The 15,279-nt window shown below is 34.6% G+C and overlaps 2 protein-coding genes across 2 annotated transcripts; one reads left to right on the forward strand and one right to left on the reverse strand.

Annotated features, from left to right (window-relative positions):
- The first annotated feature begins 413 nt into the window (after nt 1-413).
- Nucleotides 414-3,187, forward strand: LOC18104298 (pentatricopeptide repeat-containing protein At1g51965, mitochondrial). Its single transcript, XM_052446688.1, has 2 exons — nt 414-1,283; nt 1,479-3,187. The coding sequence occupies exons 1-2, from the start codon at nt 501-503 to the stop codon at nt 2,682-2,684; spliced, it is 1,989 nt and encodes a 662-aa protein (XP_052302648.1). The 5' UTR covers nt 414-500; the 3' UTR covers nt 2,685-3,187.
- Nucleotides 3,188-3,870: 683 nt separating this feature from the next.
- On the reverse strand, nt 3,871-11,475 carry LOC18104386 (beta-galactosidase 16). Its single transcript, XM_024583004.2, has 19 exons — nt 11,157-11,475; nt 9,246-9,341; nt 9,016-9,128; nt 8,866-8,932; nt 8,498-8,590; nt 8,276-8,419; nt 8,019-8,113; nt 7,787-7,895; nt 7,501-7,585; nt 7,289-7,407; nt 6,892-7,056; nt 6,603-6,784; nt 6,242-6,333; nt 5,881-5,990; nt 5,661-5,765; nt 5,410-5,514; nt 5,143-5,285; nt 4,423-4,777; nt 3,871-4,228 (listed from the first exon to the last, which is right to left on the reverse strand). The coding sequence occupies exons 1-19, from the start codon at nt 11,319-11,321 to the stop codon at nt 4,118-4,120; spliced, it is 2,454 nt and encodes an 817-aa protein (XP_024438772.2). The 5' UTR covers nt 11,322-11,475; the 3' UTR covers nt 3,871-4,117.
- Nucleotides 11,476-15,279: the final 3,804 nt, after the last annotated feature.

Consider the following 15,279-nt stretch of genomic DNA (forward strand, 5'->3'; position numbering starts at 1 on the left):
CTAGAAAAAGATCCAAGTTAAGAAATTTAAAAATTTATATTTTTATTTGGGTTTAATAACATTAAAAAAATCCTCATACTTTTAATATCTATTTTTATATATATTTTTTAAAAACATTACAATAAAATAAACTATTTCCAGCTAAAGAGCTTCAATTGAGACTTGAGAGCATCAGTGTAGATGCTCTTATAGGCCTAAGCCACACCAAAAACTCACAATATAATTATTATTAACAAAAGGATGGATAAACTTTAAAGAATTTACTTGATAATGAAAAATAATTATACATATAATTTATCAATTTTTATTATCGATACTTATAATAATTTATTAAAGAAAAAGCTTCTAATAATATTTTATCACTTCACAGGAAACTAAAAATTTATAAGCTTGAAAAACCCTACCGCAAGGTTTATGCTTTATAGAGCATTATTTTTTTGAATAATTAACAAGTCCCTGCTCCCTGCTCCTTGCTCCCTGCTCCGCTAAGGAACACCACCATGAGATTGAAAACCTACCGCGGCCAGATCCTCCTCCCTACAACAACCACCGCCATACTCATCCGCCGGTACGGAACAAAATATACAGCGAAAATAACCTCAACATCACCAACGGGAAGAACAGTCTCAGCCCAAGTAACCCCACCTCAACCTCTCCCCTCCGACTCCCGTGGCTACCCAATCCCCCGCCGTCAACTCATCTGCGAAGCCACCCAAATTCTCCTCCAAACCCACCGATCTCCCCAAAAACTCCTTGACCCCACCGACCCTTTCCTTTGCCTCCAAAACTACCTCTCCGCCCTCTCCATTTCCCTCACTCCCAACGAAGCCTCCGAGATTCTAAAATCCCTGAACTCCCCGTCTCTCGCTCTCAGGTTCTTCCACTTTTGCCCATCCCTTTCCCCTAATTTCCACCACGACTGCTTCACCTACTCTCGCATCATCCTCATCCTCTCCAAATCCAACCTCCCCGATAGGTTCCACCTCGCCAGGTCCATCGTATCTGAGATGGAGAGGAATGGGGTTCGTGGGTCAATCTCCACCGTTAATATATTGATTGGTTTTTATGAGAATAGTGAGGACCTGCAGAAGTGTATTGGGCTGATAAAGAAATGGGGATTGAGGATGACAGGATATACTTATAAGTGCTTGGTTCAAGCTTATTTGAGGTCACGCAATACTGAAAAGGGTTTTGCGGTTTATTTGGAGATGAAGAAGAAAGGCCACATGCTTGATATTTTTGCTTTTAATATGCTCTTGGATGCCTTGGTCAAAGATAGCGAGGTTTGATTTTTGTGAATTTATTTTTGTGGGTTTTTCTTTGTTTTAAAGAAAAGGAATAATGCTATAACTAACATAGAGAAATTGAATCGATAAAGCTAATTTATTGTGCATGTGGCCGGTGCTTGTGTGAATTGCAGCATTGCTGCTCTGTTTGATGATTGTTTGCTGATTAGCTGATATGCAGCATTTCGACAGGTTGACCATGCTTATAAGGTTTTTGAGGACATGAAAAGGAAGCATTGTGAGCCAGATGAATATACGTATACCATTATGATTAGAATGACTGGAAAGATTGGTAAACCTGATGAATCATTGGAACTCTTTGAGGAAATGTTGAATAAGGGCTACTCTCCTAATGTAATTGCTTATAACACCATGATCCAGGCACTTGCTAATGCCCGGATGGTGGATAAGGCCATTCTTCTTTTCTTGAAGATGGTGGAGAAAGAGTGCCGGCCTAGTGAATTTACATATAGCGTCATCCTCCATCTTCTGGCTACAGAGAGGAAACTTCATAAGCTGGATGAGGTTGTGGAAGTGTCAAAGAAATATATGAGTAGGTCAATATATGCATATCTTGTAAGGACTCTGAAAAAATTGGGCCATGCAAGTGAAGCTCACAGGCTGTTTTGCAACATGTGGAACTGCCATGAAAGGGGGGATAGGGATGCATGTGTGTCCATGTTGGAGTGTTTATGCAGTGCTGGTAAAACAACAGAGGCCATTGACCTGCTGGGTAAAATTCACGAGAAAGGAGTAAGTGTTGATACAGTCATGTATAATACAGTATTCAGTGCACTTGGCAAGTTAAAACAAATATCTCCTCTTCATGATCTTTATGAAAAGATGAAGCAAGATGGTCCTTTGCCTGACACATTCACCTACAATATTCTGATCTCAAGCTTTGGTAGGGCAGGGAAAGTTGACGAGGCTATTAAAATATTTGAGGAACTTGAAGATAGTGATTATAAACCTGATACATGCTCGTATAATTCTTTGATAAATTGCCTTGGGAAGAATGGTCATCTTGATGAAGCTCACATGAAGTTTAAGGAAATGTGTGAAAAAGGATTGAATCCTGATGTTGTGACATACAGCACTCTCATAGAGTGCTTTGGAAAAACAGATAAAGTTGAAATGGCTTGCAGGTTATTCGATGAGATGCTTGCTGAAGGTTGCTATCCTAATATTGTAACTTACAACATCTTACTTGACTGTCTTGAGAGGAGTGGAAGGACTGCTGAAGCTGTTGATTTGTATGCAAAACTCAAACAGCAAGGTTTAATCCCTGATTCAATTACATATTCAGTGCTTGCACGATTGCAAAGTGGTTCACATAGAAAAGTTAGAGTTCGCAAGCAGAATCCTATTACAGGTTGGGTTGTTAGCCCGTTAAGGTGAGGAGGATGATCGTGATGGCCCCAAAGTTGGTCCTCAATTTGTTTGTGGCAATATAGATGACCTGCTTCTTGGTGATGACCAATTGCCTGTATGCTTTGGCAAGGCGCCGTATTGGTTTGGGATTGGATCCTGAATTTCAATGGATGATATTTTCTCTATCAAAGAAGAGCAGCCTCAACTATTGCAAGTATTACTGCATCTTGGGGAAATAAAGTTCATCCTATTCTTTTAGCAAGAATGAAGCAAACTTCAAATCACGAGATTCTTGATACCGTAGAACTGACTTACAGGAAGCTGTGGGATTCTGGATACTGATTCTAACCCGAGAAATTGCAAGGCTTGGGATTTCCTCCGATGAAATCTGCAAGGCTTGGTGTCCCTGGAATGTTATAGACTAGAAATAGTTTTTTTCTTTTTTTTTGGGTTAATTTTTCAGCTGCCTTCACTGATTTTTAATGTAAATAAAATTCTCGTTTAATGATTGAGAAAATTGCTATTTTTAATCTGTAAGGCTTGGGATTTCCCAGTATGATACTCCAAATACTGTAGGTTCGAGGCATCCTCATCAGGCTAAAGCTAGCTGACTGGAGAACTGGCTAGGTCTGTTCCTCCCTTGGAAGTACCGCATGCAGGTATTTCCTTCCCACCTTCATTGCCCTGATCAAGTTGAACCAGGAAAGCTAAATCAAAAGTTCTGGAAATTGTTTGATGATATACTTTGAAGCATGATCAGTATATGCTGTGACTTTTTTCCCACCTGTACTCCAAATTTCCCTGAGTTGAAATTAATAATTTCATTTTCTTGTTTTGCAGTTTTAAAGAAGCTTATTTTGTTTGGTTGATTAGAATCCTGCAGCCTCCATAGGCTTGTATCTTGATTGCGGTTCTGTCTATGAGAGCCCATTTCATGCAGAGCCACACGCTTTACTTGAAAGAATGGCATTCAAGAGTACTAGAAACAGGAATCATTTGTGCATTGCTAGGGAAGTTGAGGCAATCGGAGGTAATGTTGCAGCTTTGGCCTCTCGAGAACAGATGGGGTACACTTTTGATGCTCTTAAGACATATGCTCCTGAATCCTGTCTTCTATTAAACATGGGGAAAAATACGAGTTTGTGATTTGTGAAGGACTTAAAGTTATTACAAAAAAAAAAAAAGACTCAAAGTTGAAGTACGAGGAGTGGATATATCACCATGTTCATCAATGAATTGCTGCACTTCCATTCAACAATAGCAACATTGTACCAGTCATGAATTAAAAACCATTAAGGAAATATAAACAGTTAGCCTCAAACAATGTCAAAGCTTTAAATGATATCACTTCCTTCGGTTATTCACATCAACATTAATATGGGATAACCAAAAAATAAATTTCTTCAAAACGAACTATGTATAAGAATCATTCAAAGCTTTAAATGATATGGCAATATCAATCATCGGCATTCTGCAACAACCATCAACGATTTTGCTTTTGCGGGGCACGGATCGCCACCGAACTGCCGAACTGATACCGGAATGGAACACTTCATCTTCCCTAGACATGCCTGGAAAGTTGCATAGAGAAGTAAAAAGCTTGCTTGAGTTGTTAACATGAACATCAAATGCAAGAAGGCATATTAAGATAAAATGCACAAGGCTCATGTACCAGAGTCTCGAACATCTTACAGCTTGATTTTTAAAACTCTTGAGCATTGATTGATGCGATAATGAAAACAAATACTGTGATGAAATAACTGACCTCTTCGACAACAGCTTTTGAGTTTTGGGAGTGGCAAGTTCCAACAGCCATGGAATTTCTACAGTTACCAAGTGGGGTTCCATAGCTTGCAAACGAAATACGTGAAATCTTGCTTTTTGAAGGACAAGCTAGCAGTACTTTAGGTCTTCTTCCACTGACCTTCGCAGGATTTTTATATCTTTGGTTATGTTCTATCCATGAAGATACTGGAGCCAAATGAGAAGCAGTCACATGACCGCACACTTGTGAGATTGAGACAGTGTCCAAGGATACTTGGAGAGGGTTCCCACCCTCCTCTTCCTGTAAAACTACTAGGTTTCCTGTAGGTTTGAGGAATGATCTTGGCACATGATACCTAAGATGAAAAGTGGTTAGGCATATATATTAGGTAACATTCAGGAGCTTTACACTTAGGGAAATGAGATCTACATTCTAAAAGCAATTCTACAAGCTATTTTAATGGTGACCATCTTTTCAGCAAGTTGTTTTTAGCTTCAAGGAAGCTCAGCTACCAAGTTCCCATGGAGTATTTTCAGACACAACATCTGAGGGTGTTTATAACATGTACGTGTGCAATTATTTCGACAAATTGAGTTGGGAACTTTAGGATCACTCAGAAAAAATGCTGTAAAATGCCATGGCTGCCTCTTTATGTCATCTTCAGCAGTAAATTTAACTTTGACAGTGTACCAAAAGCATCTGAGACTACAAATCACGTACCACGTCTGTGCTGATCCATTCGGGGTACGATACGAGGGCCAATATCGACCAATACTTTGACCATTAACCCAAGCTTCACCCTTTCCCATGGATGCAAGATTTAAGCCAACTGGGACATCCCCTGGAGGTGCATCAACCTGAGTCTGGCATATAAACAATCCACAAAATAGATAAGAAATAAATGAGAACTATCACATGAAACATTTATACATTATATAAATGAGATACTAAGTTCTATTTTTAAAAAAATAAATAAAAATTGGTTACCTTGTACCATGTAAGTGGATTTCCAGCATTTGAAAACTTTTTCCACTGAACTTGGCTTGATCCTTGCTCTGTGTAAATTTGTAATGTCTCTCCCTGCAATCCTATCTGCATCAAAAGATAAGTAGTTATGAGTGGTGAGAGCAGAACAAGTCTAAAATCATTATTTGAAGTTAAGATGATTAAATTATAAGAAGTCATGCAGGAATAATAAAGAAGAAAAATGAATTCAGGGAAAGAGCAGAAGACAGTACCTGATATCCCCATGAGTAGTTGGTGAAGTCATTATTGTCTTGTTTATCTCTAATCATCACGGTTCTCAGTCCTGCAGCTCTATTCTCCAAAAATGCTCCTGAATCCTTTACACCATTGGAATAAATTTCAAGGTGCACTGAAATTTCTTTAGCATGTTGAGAAGTAATTTCTTTAACTGTAAAATCTGGTAGTACGAGGAAGGTGGAATTTGAATATTACCGGCATTCCAACCATCACGCTCAGTAAGGAGACATTATTAATCCCTTTACTCAAAGAAACACTTGTTTCGAATTTGAACCTTGGATTCTTACGGCTTCCTTGAACAGATCCTGAAACACAACAAATCTATAAGTTGCTTGTTATGCTAAATTTTGGACAGTAAGGAGGGAAGAATTTCACATAAAAGAGCAAACTCCAGATTCAAGAAGTTAATCAATATTTATTCTCTGTACCTGCAGTAATAGTTAAGAAATTATGTGTTGGTATCTTTCTTGGGTAATAAAATTTATTTTCACAAATGTATACTTGGCCATTCCTAAATACTGACTCGTTTCTTTCGCATAGGTGAAATAGAGCTCACCTACTGCTTGTCCGTTGACAAATGCATGCAAAGCATGGCCAAGAGAGCTCACATCAAGTATGGCTTGTGTGTCAGATGACTCATGCTGAAACCTTTTGATGAAAAAATGTAAACAATTCCAAAAATTAGTAATCCAAACAAGACAATTTGTGAACATTTTTCAGTTAAGCATTTACTTCAGATTTAAATTAAGAGGCCTACATTTGAGTTGGATTAAAATGTGAACGTGTATGGTAATTGTAATCAAAGTTGATCACAAGACCAGTATAGTTTTTCTCAAGCATTTCAAGTTCAGTCAAAGAACGTAGTTCATAATTAAAGAACGTAGTTCATAATTAATGTAAAATTGATTGCGGTATACCTGAATGTGTACCAGAGATAATCAGATGAATCTTTCGTGGTATTCATCTGCTCCAATAACGTTTCTGATCTTGTTGAGGTGCTGTCAAAGTTAGGGATTGCTTCGGTGAATTCCTGCCACACATCTGCAGCATCTAAAACCTCGCCTCTTCCCATAGTTCTTGTGGTGTATTGAGTACTGACCTGTTCAAGATTCAAGAGGTTCAAGAATTAAGCCTAACAATTACAAACGTTTCAGCCAGTACTAAAAGGTGTTCAGTTGCGGATCAGGGTCAGGAAATGAGTCTTGCCTTTGCAGTATTGAAGGAAACATTCTTGCAGTCAGGTAAGATGCTAATTGACATTGGAGGCAAGTCGTATGAAGCATTTCGAAAGGGAACAGATGCGGCATTGCTTGAGTCATTGTTTATGAGAAAAGCAGCACATTCTCCTGATACTGCATTAAAGATATAGGCCTACAATATGGCAGCACAATACAATACTGATTACTCTGTAGAGTTGTGCTGTTCTGCACAATTTTTTCATGAACCATCTGATTTATGGGAATCGTATGGCATTCTGCCAATGAGATTTCACCGAAAATTTGATACACCTATTCAGATGTGTCAATTTCAACAGTACAAAATCTTTTCTGTTTTGCATCCAAAAGAAAGAAAAATGCTAAGAATTCCTTTCTGATGTCCTTACTTGTTGCTGTGGGCCTAGGTAGAGATTAACTTGCACTCCTGAAAGCAAAGGCGTTGAACATAGTTTTATTGCGGCATGCAACTCCTTGAGATGGCCCCATTTTGGTTGTGTAGTCAATCCTAAATTTCATCAAAGATATGCCTGGTAAGATTTTCTGTTAGACAACACAGAAAATACTACGAAAGGAGGTATAGAAGCATGCGAAAGCTTACCATACTCATCAAGTGGGGCTTGATCATAATAACTAGTTGTTACAAATGCAGAGGCTGTCCTCCCGAAATTGGTTCCACCATGATACTGAAACGGCAAATTAGGCCTTAGCAGAAATTATTTCATGGTCTAAAGTGCATCCGAGAACAAATCATCAATTCTTCCAGCAGGCTGGCACATATATTTCATCTCGTATGCTTGTTGATATTACTTGCAGGGTGAGACTCATGTAAATGTGAGAGGAAATAGCTTGTGAACATATATATAGTTATCAGAGGACTGTAATACCATGTAATAGTTTACAAAGCTTCCCTTCTTTGCAGCGATGAATAATGTAACATGAAATGCAATGTCCTCTGCAGATCTCAGTGGTGCATCCTCACCATATACTTGATAGCTAAAAGAGAAACATGGGAATCAGTTCGGAGAAAATCTCTTGTATACCTTCCTAGTTGAACAACTATAGTGCTCGTCAAAGGAAGGGGAAGAATAAGGCATCAGTACATAAACATATACTTACTGAGTTGTCCAATTCTCTGTCCATATTGATGGTTTATTTGGTGAGTTAGGACCAACAAATGTCTGTCCACATTTCATTCCATTGCATGAATTTATCTGCAAACTACACTCAATTAATGTTTCTTCATTGTGATATAGAGTACACTGAGTTATAAAAATGTACGTATGTGTTCAAGGAAGGGATTCAGAAGAACCTGTGCCCTATAAGTTACAGTTTCCTGAAACTTGCAAGCTAGTTTGCAGAAAAAGAAGACTAACCACGTGACCAGGAGCATTATTTTGCTTGCACATAACCCATGGCACCCCAGTTTGAAGTCCCTCAGCCATTTGTGCTGCCCATTGGACATATGCTAGCCCCTCTTGACCATAAGCCTTCTGTACTGTGCCATATTCATTCTCGATCTATAAAAGTGAGAAACATTAGATCCTAATAATCCTCAACAGACATACCCACTCACATAGTTTCATTGCAAATTGAACCTGTGATAGTATGATTGGACCTCCCTGTGAAGCATACAAATTCTCTGATTGCATCATGCTCACTACTTTTGCAGTAAAGTTTTGCATATATACCTGCCATGCCATCGATTAAATAAGTTGCCTTAAAAACAAAAAAACCCTTATATACTGTAGCTATTCACACACTACCATGCACAGATTTAACAGTTTTTCCGACGGAAGTTTCCATCTGTATTTACTCACACACAGTACAGTCTGGTATTTCTTACAATATTGTCGTCAACACTTTGAACCCTGTAAACTGTTAGTCTATCTAGTCCTTGGGAATAAATGTCAGGATGCCATGCCAAGATACATACAACAAGTGATCTCAAGGAAAGAATTATTACCTTAAAAGGTTCATTGTCAGATCGAAAAACAATCCCCGGGATGTCATGCAGCCAGAATGGGAGCCCTCTGCAACACAATAATAATCTTTCGTCTATTAACTTATATTTTTTATATATATATTTTTTAATTATTATGATTATTATTATTACCCATAAGACCATTCACTTTGAATAAAGGGTCCAATCCTAAGACACGCATAGAGGCCCTGTGCCTGGACTTCCTTGATGAACCTCACTATGTCATGCCCTCCACTGAAGTCATACTGCAATATTTTGCAATATTACACAGGAAAAACAAAAAACAAAAAGATTAACAAGTGATCAGTGAATGCGAAAAGTAATTAAGAGAGGATTAAGGAGTTGGGATCATAGCTACAGACATGACCAGGTTGTGGTTCATGGACATTCCAAAACACGTAGGTTTCTATGGCATCCAGTCCTCCTTCCTTGGCTTTGGCTATCAGAGATGGCCACATCTGCAAATATTTACTGTTAGTAACACAACTAGCAGCATTCATTTTTTTTATTTTTTTTTGAAAAACAGGTAAGATGGGGAAAATTATAAGAAAAGAATTGGGTTTGGAGAAAAAAATAATAAATTGAGAATGGTCAACACTGGTTACAAGAAATTATATATCTAGTTATTTTTAATATTGCAAGGAGTAATTAATTGATCTTGAGTAAAATGTAAGGAACATAACATTAGATTATACAATTATTTTCGGATGAACGTACGTACGTAGCAGCTACATGGATCAAATCCCCGGCCAAATATCATTTACATCCAACTCTCAATTATGATGATTAATTTATTAAAACGTCAACATTATTATTATAAGATATATAATATAATTTACCATCGCATTTCTTGTAATTATCTTCAAATATTAAATAACGTTGGATCAAGCCATTAATATTACGATGCCCCCCATGTTGAAATAATACCATTGAATGCTGTCTTTTGAAGAGATAATCTGCGATCAAAACTTGGGATTTTCATTTACATATATTTTCCATTCAAATCTTAAAAAAGAAAAACAGGCCTTCTACATTTTTTTATTTTTTAAAAAAATATATATATAAATTCCACAAATAATCATAAATTATTAGGTGAAGTTTCAAGAATAATTTTATATTGCTCTCTAACAAATTCTCTGAATAAAAATTTCTTGATTTTACAACTTGTATAAGACTCATATTACGTAATTAGAATAAAGCTAGTAAGATTTGAATTTATAATCATTTGATTAATAAAACGACCATATTAAAAAAAAAAACTACTCTGATGTTTAGAAATGTAGATTTACATGGCTACACACAGCAGGACAGATTTCCTTGTGTGCTAATAAAAAAAAAAGAAAAAAAAAAGGAGAACAGCTAGCCTCAACGAGAATCTCGAGGGATCTCTTTCTATGTTACCCAGATGAGCTTTCAAGTGCAGGAAAAAAGATATAGATGGATGGATTAGGAAGAGTGAAAGAGGGGCATTTCTCATGGAGATCCAACAACACTAAGAAAATATATACTCGAGAAAGAAAAGAAAGTCAACTGCTATGTATACTACAACATTTGCGTACAAATGCAATAAAACCCTACACATCTTGTTCTTGGTGAGCTGTGTTGGATTTCTTTTGTTAAACTATATAATGTTTGTGTGAGAACATATAATGTAATGGATGCGTGAAATTTGTTTGCCGTGCTGATATTAAAAATAAATTTTAAAAAATAAAAAAATATTATTTATATATATTTATAAATAAAAAGTACTTTGAAAACTATAATATATATTAAACAGGCTTTTAAATAAACTAAAAAACATAACTAGGAGTTCCAACACTTGATCTAAATGATGGGGGAGACTGCAAACTCGAGGTTTTCAGTCAATAATACACTTATATGGGGGTTGAGAAATGTAAGTGATAAAATTCAGATAAAAAATGTTTTTTTTTAATTAATTTTTTATAATTTGACTATTATCAATTAAGCTACTAGTTCGGTTCTAAATTGCTCTGCTGTCACTTGATGATAATCCTTTGTTCTAGACTACTGACTATGATTTTCCAAGTTAGTGAACTTATAATGAAATGAAATTATCCAAGTGATTGATATCGAACTAACTAGATCACTATAACAAGTTAACTTTCAATATTCATGATTTCTTCATTCTAATCTTCAACGAGAACAACTACGCACTGCATTGAAATACAGTGATCAGCTCGCTGGCAAGCTTGTTCTTCTTCCAAAACGAAAACAATTATGGCATGCATAGAAGGGTTTGTAAGCTAAAGTACCTCTGGGGTGCTTCGAGGATAGTGAATAGAACCAGAGAAAACAATCTTCCGTTGCCCATCAATGATCAGAGATCTGCCATCGTAAGTTACATCTCCGCCACGAACGGCACTACCACTGCCAATAACTGCTAAAACAGCCGCCACTAAAAACAATACCCTCCTCATCTATATATATAGTACTGATCGCTACCCAAAAATCTTTACTTTCTCTGTTGGAGAGAAGAACTATATATGATCTCTCGTTAAGAATACAACAATGGCGGCAAGAGCCGTACGTCACTTTCTATAAGTATTTGTGGCAAGGCATGCACATACGGAAATCAAGTGTAAGCTTAGTTTGGGAACTTCCCTTTAAATATATATATATAGTAGAACAGCTTTATATATATAAATATATATAAAATAAAATAAAGAGGTAAGGGTTGTTGTATTTCCGCCAAATTAATAAAATAATTAAAGGGTTTAACCCTAGCAGTAAGGAGGTTTGCCTTTGCCATTGTTTTTGTAGCTCGAGTGCCTCTCTGGATATTAAAATATAGGCTCGTTCGATTTTAACGGAAGATGCCGGCGAACAAAGAAAATGAAAGTAGTGCACAGTTGTAAGCTGAAACAAGATGTTGGTGAGAGGAAGAGACGGCAGAGGAGAGGGTATAGTGTCGCACGTCAGATCGGTTTCACATAGAATTTGGGCGGCTCCTCCACTGTGTTTGACTGAGAGAGTAACAAATAACCAATTATGCATCGCCATCTGATATTTTAGGAGGCAGCAGTCAAAAAAGGGATCTTGCTTGCTTGCTAGCGTGAAGAAACTTGTGGCGTAAGTAAAGGAAATGATGAGTTGAGCTGTAGCAAGATATATAAATTATGTGACTCCGTACTCATCCCTTTGTTTTAGACATTTATAATATAGTATAAGCATCTATTGTATAATACACCCAATAAATTTTAAAAAATAAAAAATATATTATTTTAATATATTTTTAAATAAAATATTTTAAAAAACAATATTTATCCTATTTTCAAATATCATCGTAGCCCTTTCTCGTGTGTGTGTTTTTTTTTACCTTTGGGTAAATTATAAATATTTATCGCCACCGTTATTGTTTACAATTTGATACTTGACAGGGCAGATATTGTTTGTGAGCAAATCTATACTTTATAATCTATTACTATATATAAAATTATATAAAAGCGTTAAAAACTTTCAATTAATTATTATATTCTTAATATAAATTTTCGTTTCTGAAAAATCTTTAATACAATATTAATAACATCGTAATATACAACTAATACTCATGTTCGTTAGTAAAAAATATGATTTTTTTTTTAAAAAAAAATAGGTGGCTTTTAAAATTTAAAAAAAAAGAAAGGGATTTTACTTTACTCATCTTCAAAAAAATATTATTCACTATAATAGTGTTTTTTTGCTCTTTTAGTTTTTTTTTTTCAATTTCAATTACATCATTTAACATTAAATTTATTGGGGATTAAATTTCATAATTTTTTCAATTAATTTTTTTATGAGATTATCTCAGTCTCATAACCCGAAATATCATGGGTTTGATAAGTTGACTCAAGTTTTTTTTTTCTTTTTCTAATTCACTTTTCTCTCAATTGCATCCTTCAACATTGGATTTATTAGTAATCAGGCTTTGAGATTTGTTTTGGTTTTTTTTCTATGGAGTTATCTCTATCTCATGACTCGATCAGATGTTTAGAGAGTTAACCTAAGTTAAATCGAGTTATTTTTTTGTGTCTTTTTTAATTGATTTTTTCTTTCAATTTTATCTTTCAATACTAGGTTGATTAGAAACTAAGCTTCATAATTTATTTCATTTTGCTTTATATTGAGTTATCTTAATCTCATGACCCGGATAAGTTAACCTGGGTTGACTTGAGTCATTTTTTTAATTTTTTTTATTGATTTTTTTTTTCAATTCATCCTTCAACATTGAGTTTATTGAAAATTGGTTTTCATAAATTTTTTTATTTGCTTATTATGGGATTATCATGGTTTTATGACTTGGCATGTGAATTGGCAATTAACCCGAATTGATCTAATATGTTATCGTTTCATTATTTATAAAAAAAATATCATCTTAAATATTTATTTTCATTCAAATTATATTTGTATATATCGGTTATTTGGGTTGCCTTTGAACCCGTTAAGGCTATCAGGTCATATTAGGTTAATTCCCACATGCTTTTAATTTCTTTTTACTAAAAAAAACATTATCAATGTTTAGATATTTTTTTTCAAGTTAAAAAAAATTAATCAGACCCGCGACGTAGTCCAAGCCAATGATCTAGTAGATCCTAAAATATATAGATTAATCACATCTTTTCATTAAATGTTTTTTTATTTATGCACCATATTATTATCCAAACAATTAAAAGAGTTTGGGAATTCACTCTAAACCAAGAAACAAAACACTATATAAATTGAAACAATATTTTCATTTTCTTGTCCTTCTTAACATAAACTAATGGCCTTGTTGATGGGGGTAATATCGTCTTCTCCACGTGACTTGTTGCTCATTAGCGATTTAATTGAGACAAATTGGTATTCTCACCTTTTTTAGCATAAAAAAATTACTTAATTACCTTTAAAAGCAAAAAAATATTAAATTGTCATCTAGGAGTTTCTTCATCTTTTCAATTTTTATACATAGTAAAATGACAAAATTACCTTAAAATCATTAATTATTAAGCTAGCATGCAAGGATGTTTGTGTTTTCAACTTGGTTTTTTTGTTCTAATCAAGTTTAAAGATGAAAATTTTGATATTTTAATAAATATATAATATTATTTAAAAAGGCATAAAGGTAGGACACACATAGACATACATACCTACATATATATATATATATATATATATATATATATATGTGTGTGTGTGTGTGTGTGTGTGTGTGTGTGTGTGTGTGTGTGTGTGTAAAAGAAAATGGAGATAAAGAATTAAAGAGAAAAATAACAATAAGAAATATTGGTAACGAAGAGATGTTATTGAATTTATTAGCATCTTCAAGGGATAGATATCAATGAGAAATGAGAGGATATATATTGATGATAATTGTATGAATTGCTGGAATTATTGTTTGAAATTTTATAAATTATTGGATTTATTGGTATTCATGAGAGAATAGCTAGATTAGCAGCAATTATATGAATTACCAGATTTAATTAGAGGGGATAGGAAATTTTTGGATTATTAAAATTCATAAGGGGATAACTAGATTGTTAAGAATTAATTGAAGTGTTGGGGTTGTAGCGATTGTAAAGGATTGCTTGGGTGAAAAGATGATTAATATGGATTAGTTGAAGATGTGCATAACTATGTAAAGAATTGACTTTGAGTTGTTAGTGTTAATTAAAATATGTAACAGCAGATGTAGAATTATGGACGATATTTTTATGATTAATTTATTTCAATTTGCTTTTTACGGGATTATCATAATTTCATGACCTGAGTCACAGGTTTGGCATGTTAACACCAATTGATTCGAGTTATTTTTTCAATTTATTTTCTATGAGTTTATCTCAAACTCATGACTTGGGTCATGAATTTAACATGTTAATATAGGTTTATTCGGGTTTTTTGTGTTTTTTTAATTGATTTCTTTTTAATTTTATCATTCAACATTAAGGTGATTAGGAATTAGATTTCATAATTTATCTCGGTTTATTTTCTATGTGGTTATCTGGTCCTATAACCCAAGTTTTTGGTTTGGCAGGTAGACTCGGGTCAATTTTTATCTTTTTTTTAATATATTTTTTTCGATTTCATCTTTCAATATTCAGTTGATTGGGAATTGAGTTTCATAATTTGTTTTATGTGAGATTATCATGATCTCATGACCTGAATCGCGGATATGACAGATTAACCCAAATTGACTCTAATCAACCCACCATGTTGTTGTCTTAATATATATATATATATCATCTAGAATTGTTTTATAATCAAATTATATTTTTACCACTCATATAATTTTTACCACTTTTTCAGGTGATCGTTAGACTATCAATGACAAGATAATACAAGAGAATTTCTGAAATGTTTTGTGTATCTTTCACTAAGAGAGTTACAATACACACACACACACACACACACATCAAACACACA

Source organism: Populus trichocarpa, chromosome 13 (genome assembly GCF_000002775.5).
Source record: "Populus trichocarpa isolate Nisqually-1 chromosome 13, P.trichocarpa_v4.1, whole genome shotgun sequence".
NCBI classification, from domain to species: Eukaryota; Viridiplantae; Streptophyta; class Magnoliopsida; order Malpighiales; family Salicaceae; genus Populus; species Populus trichocarpa.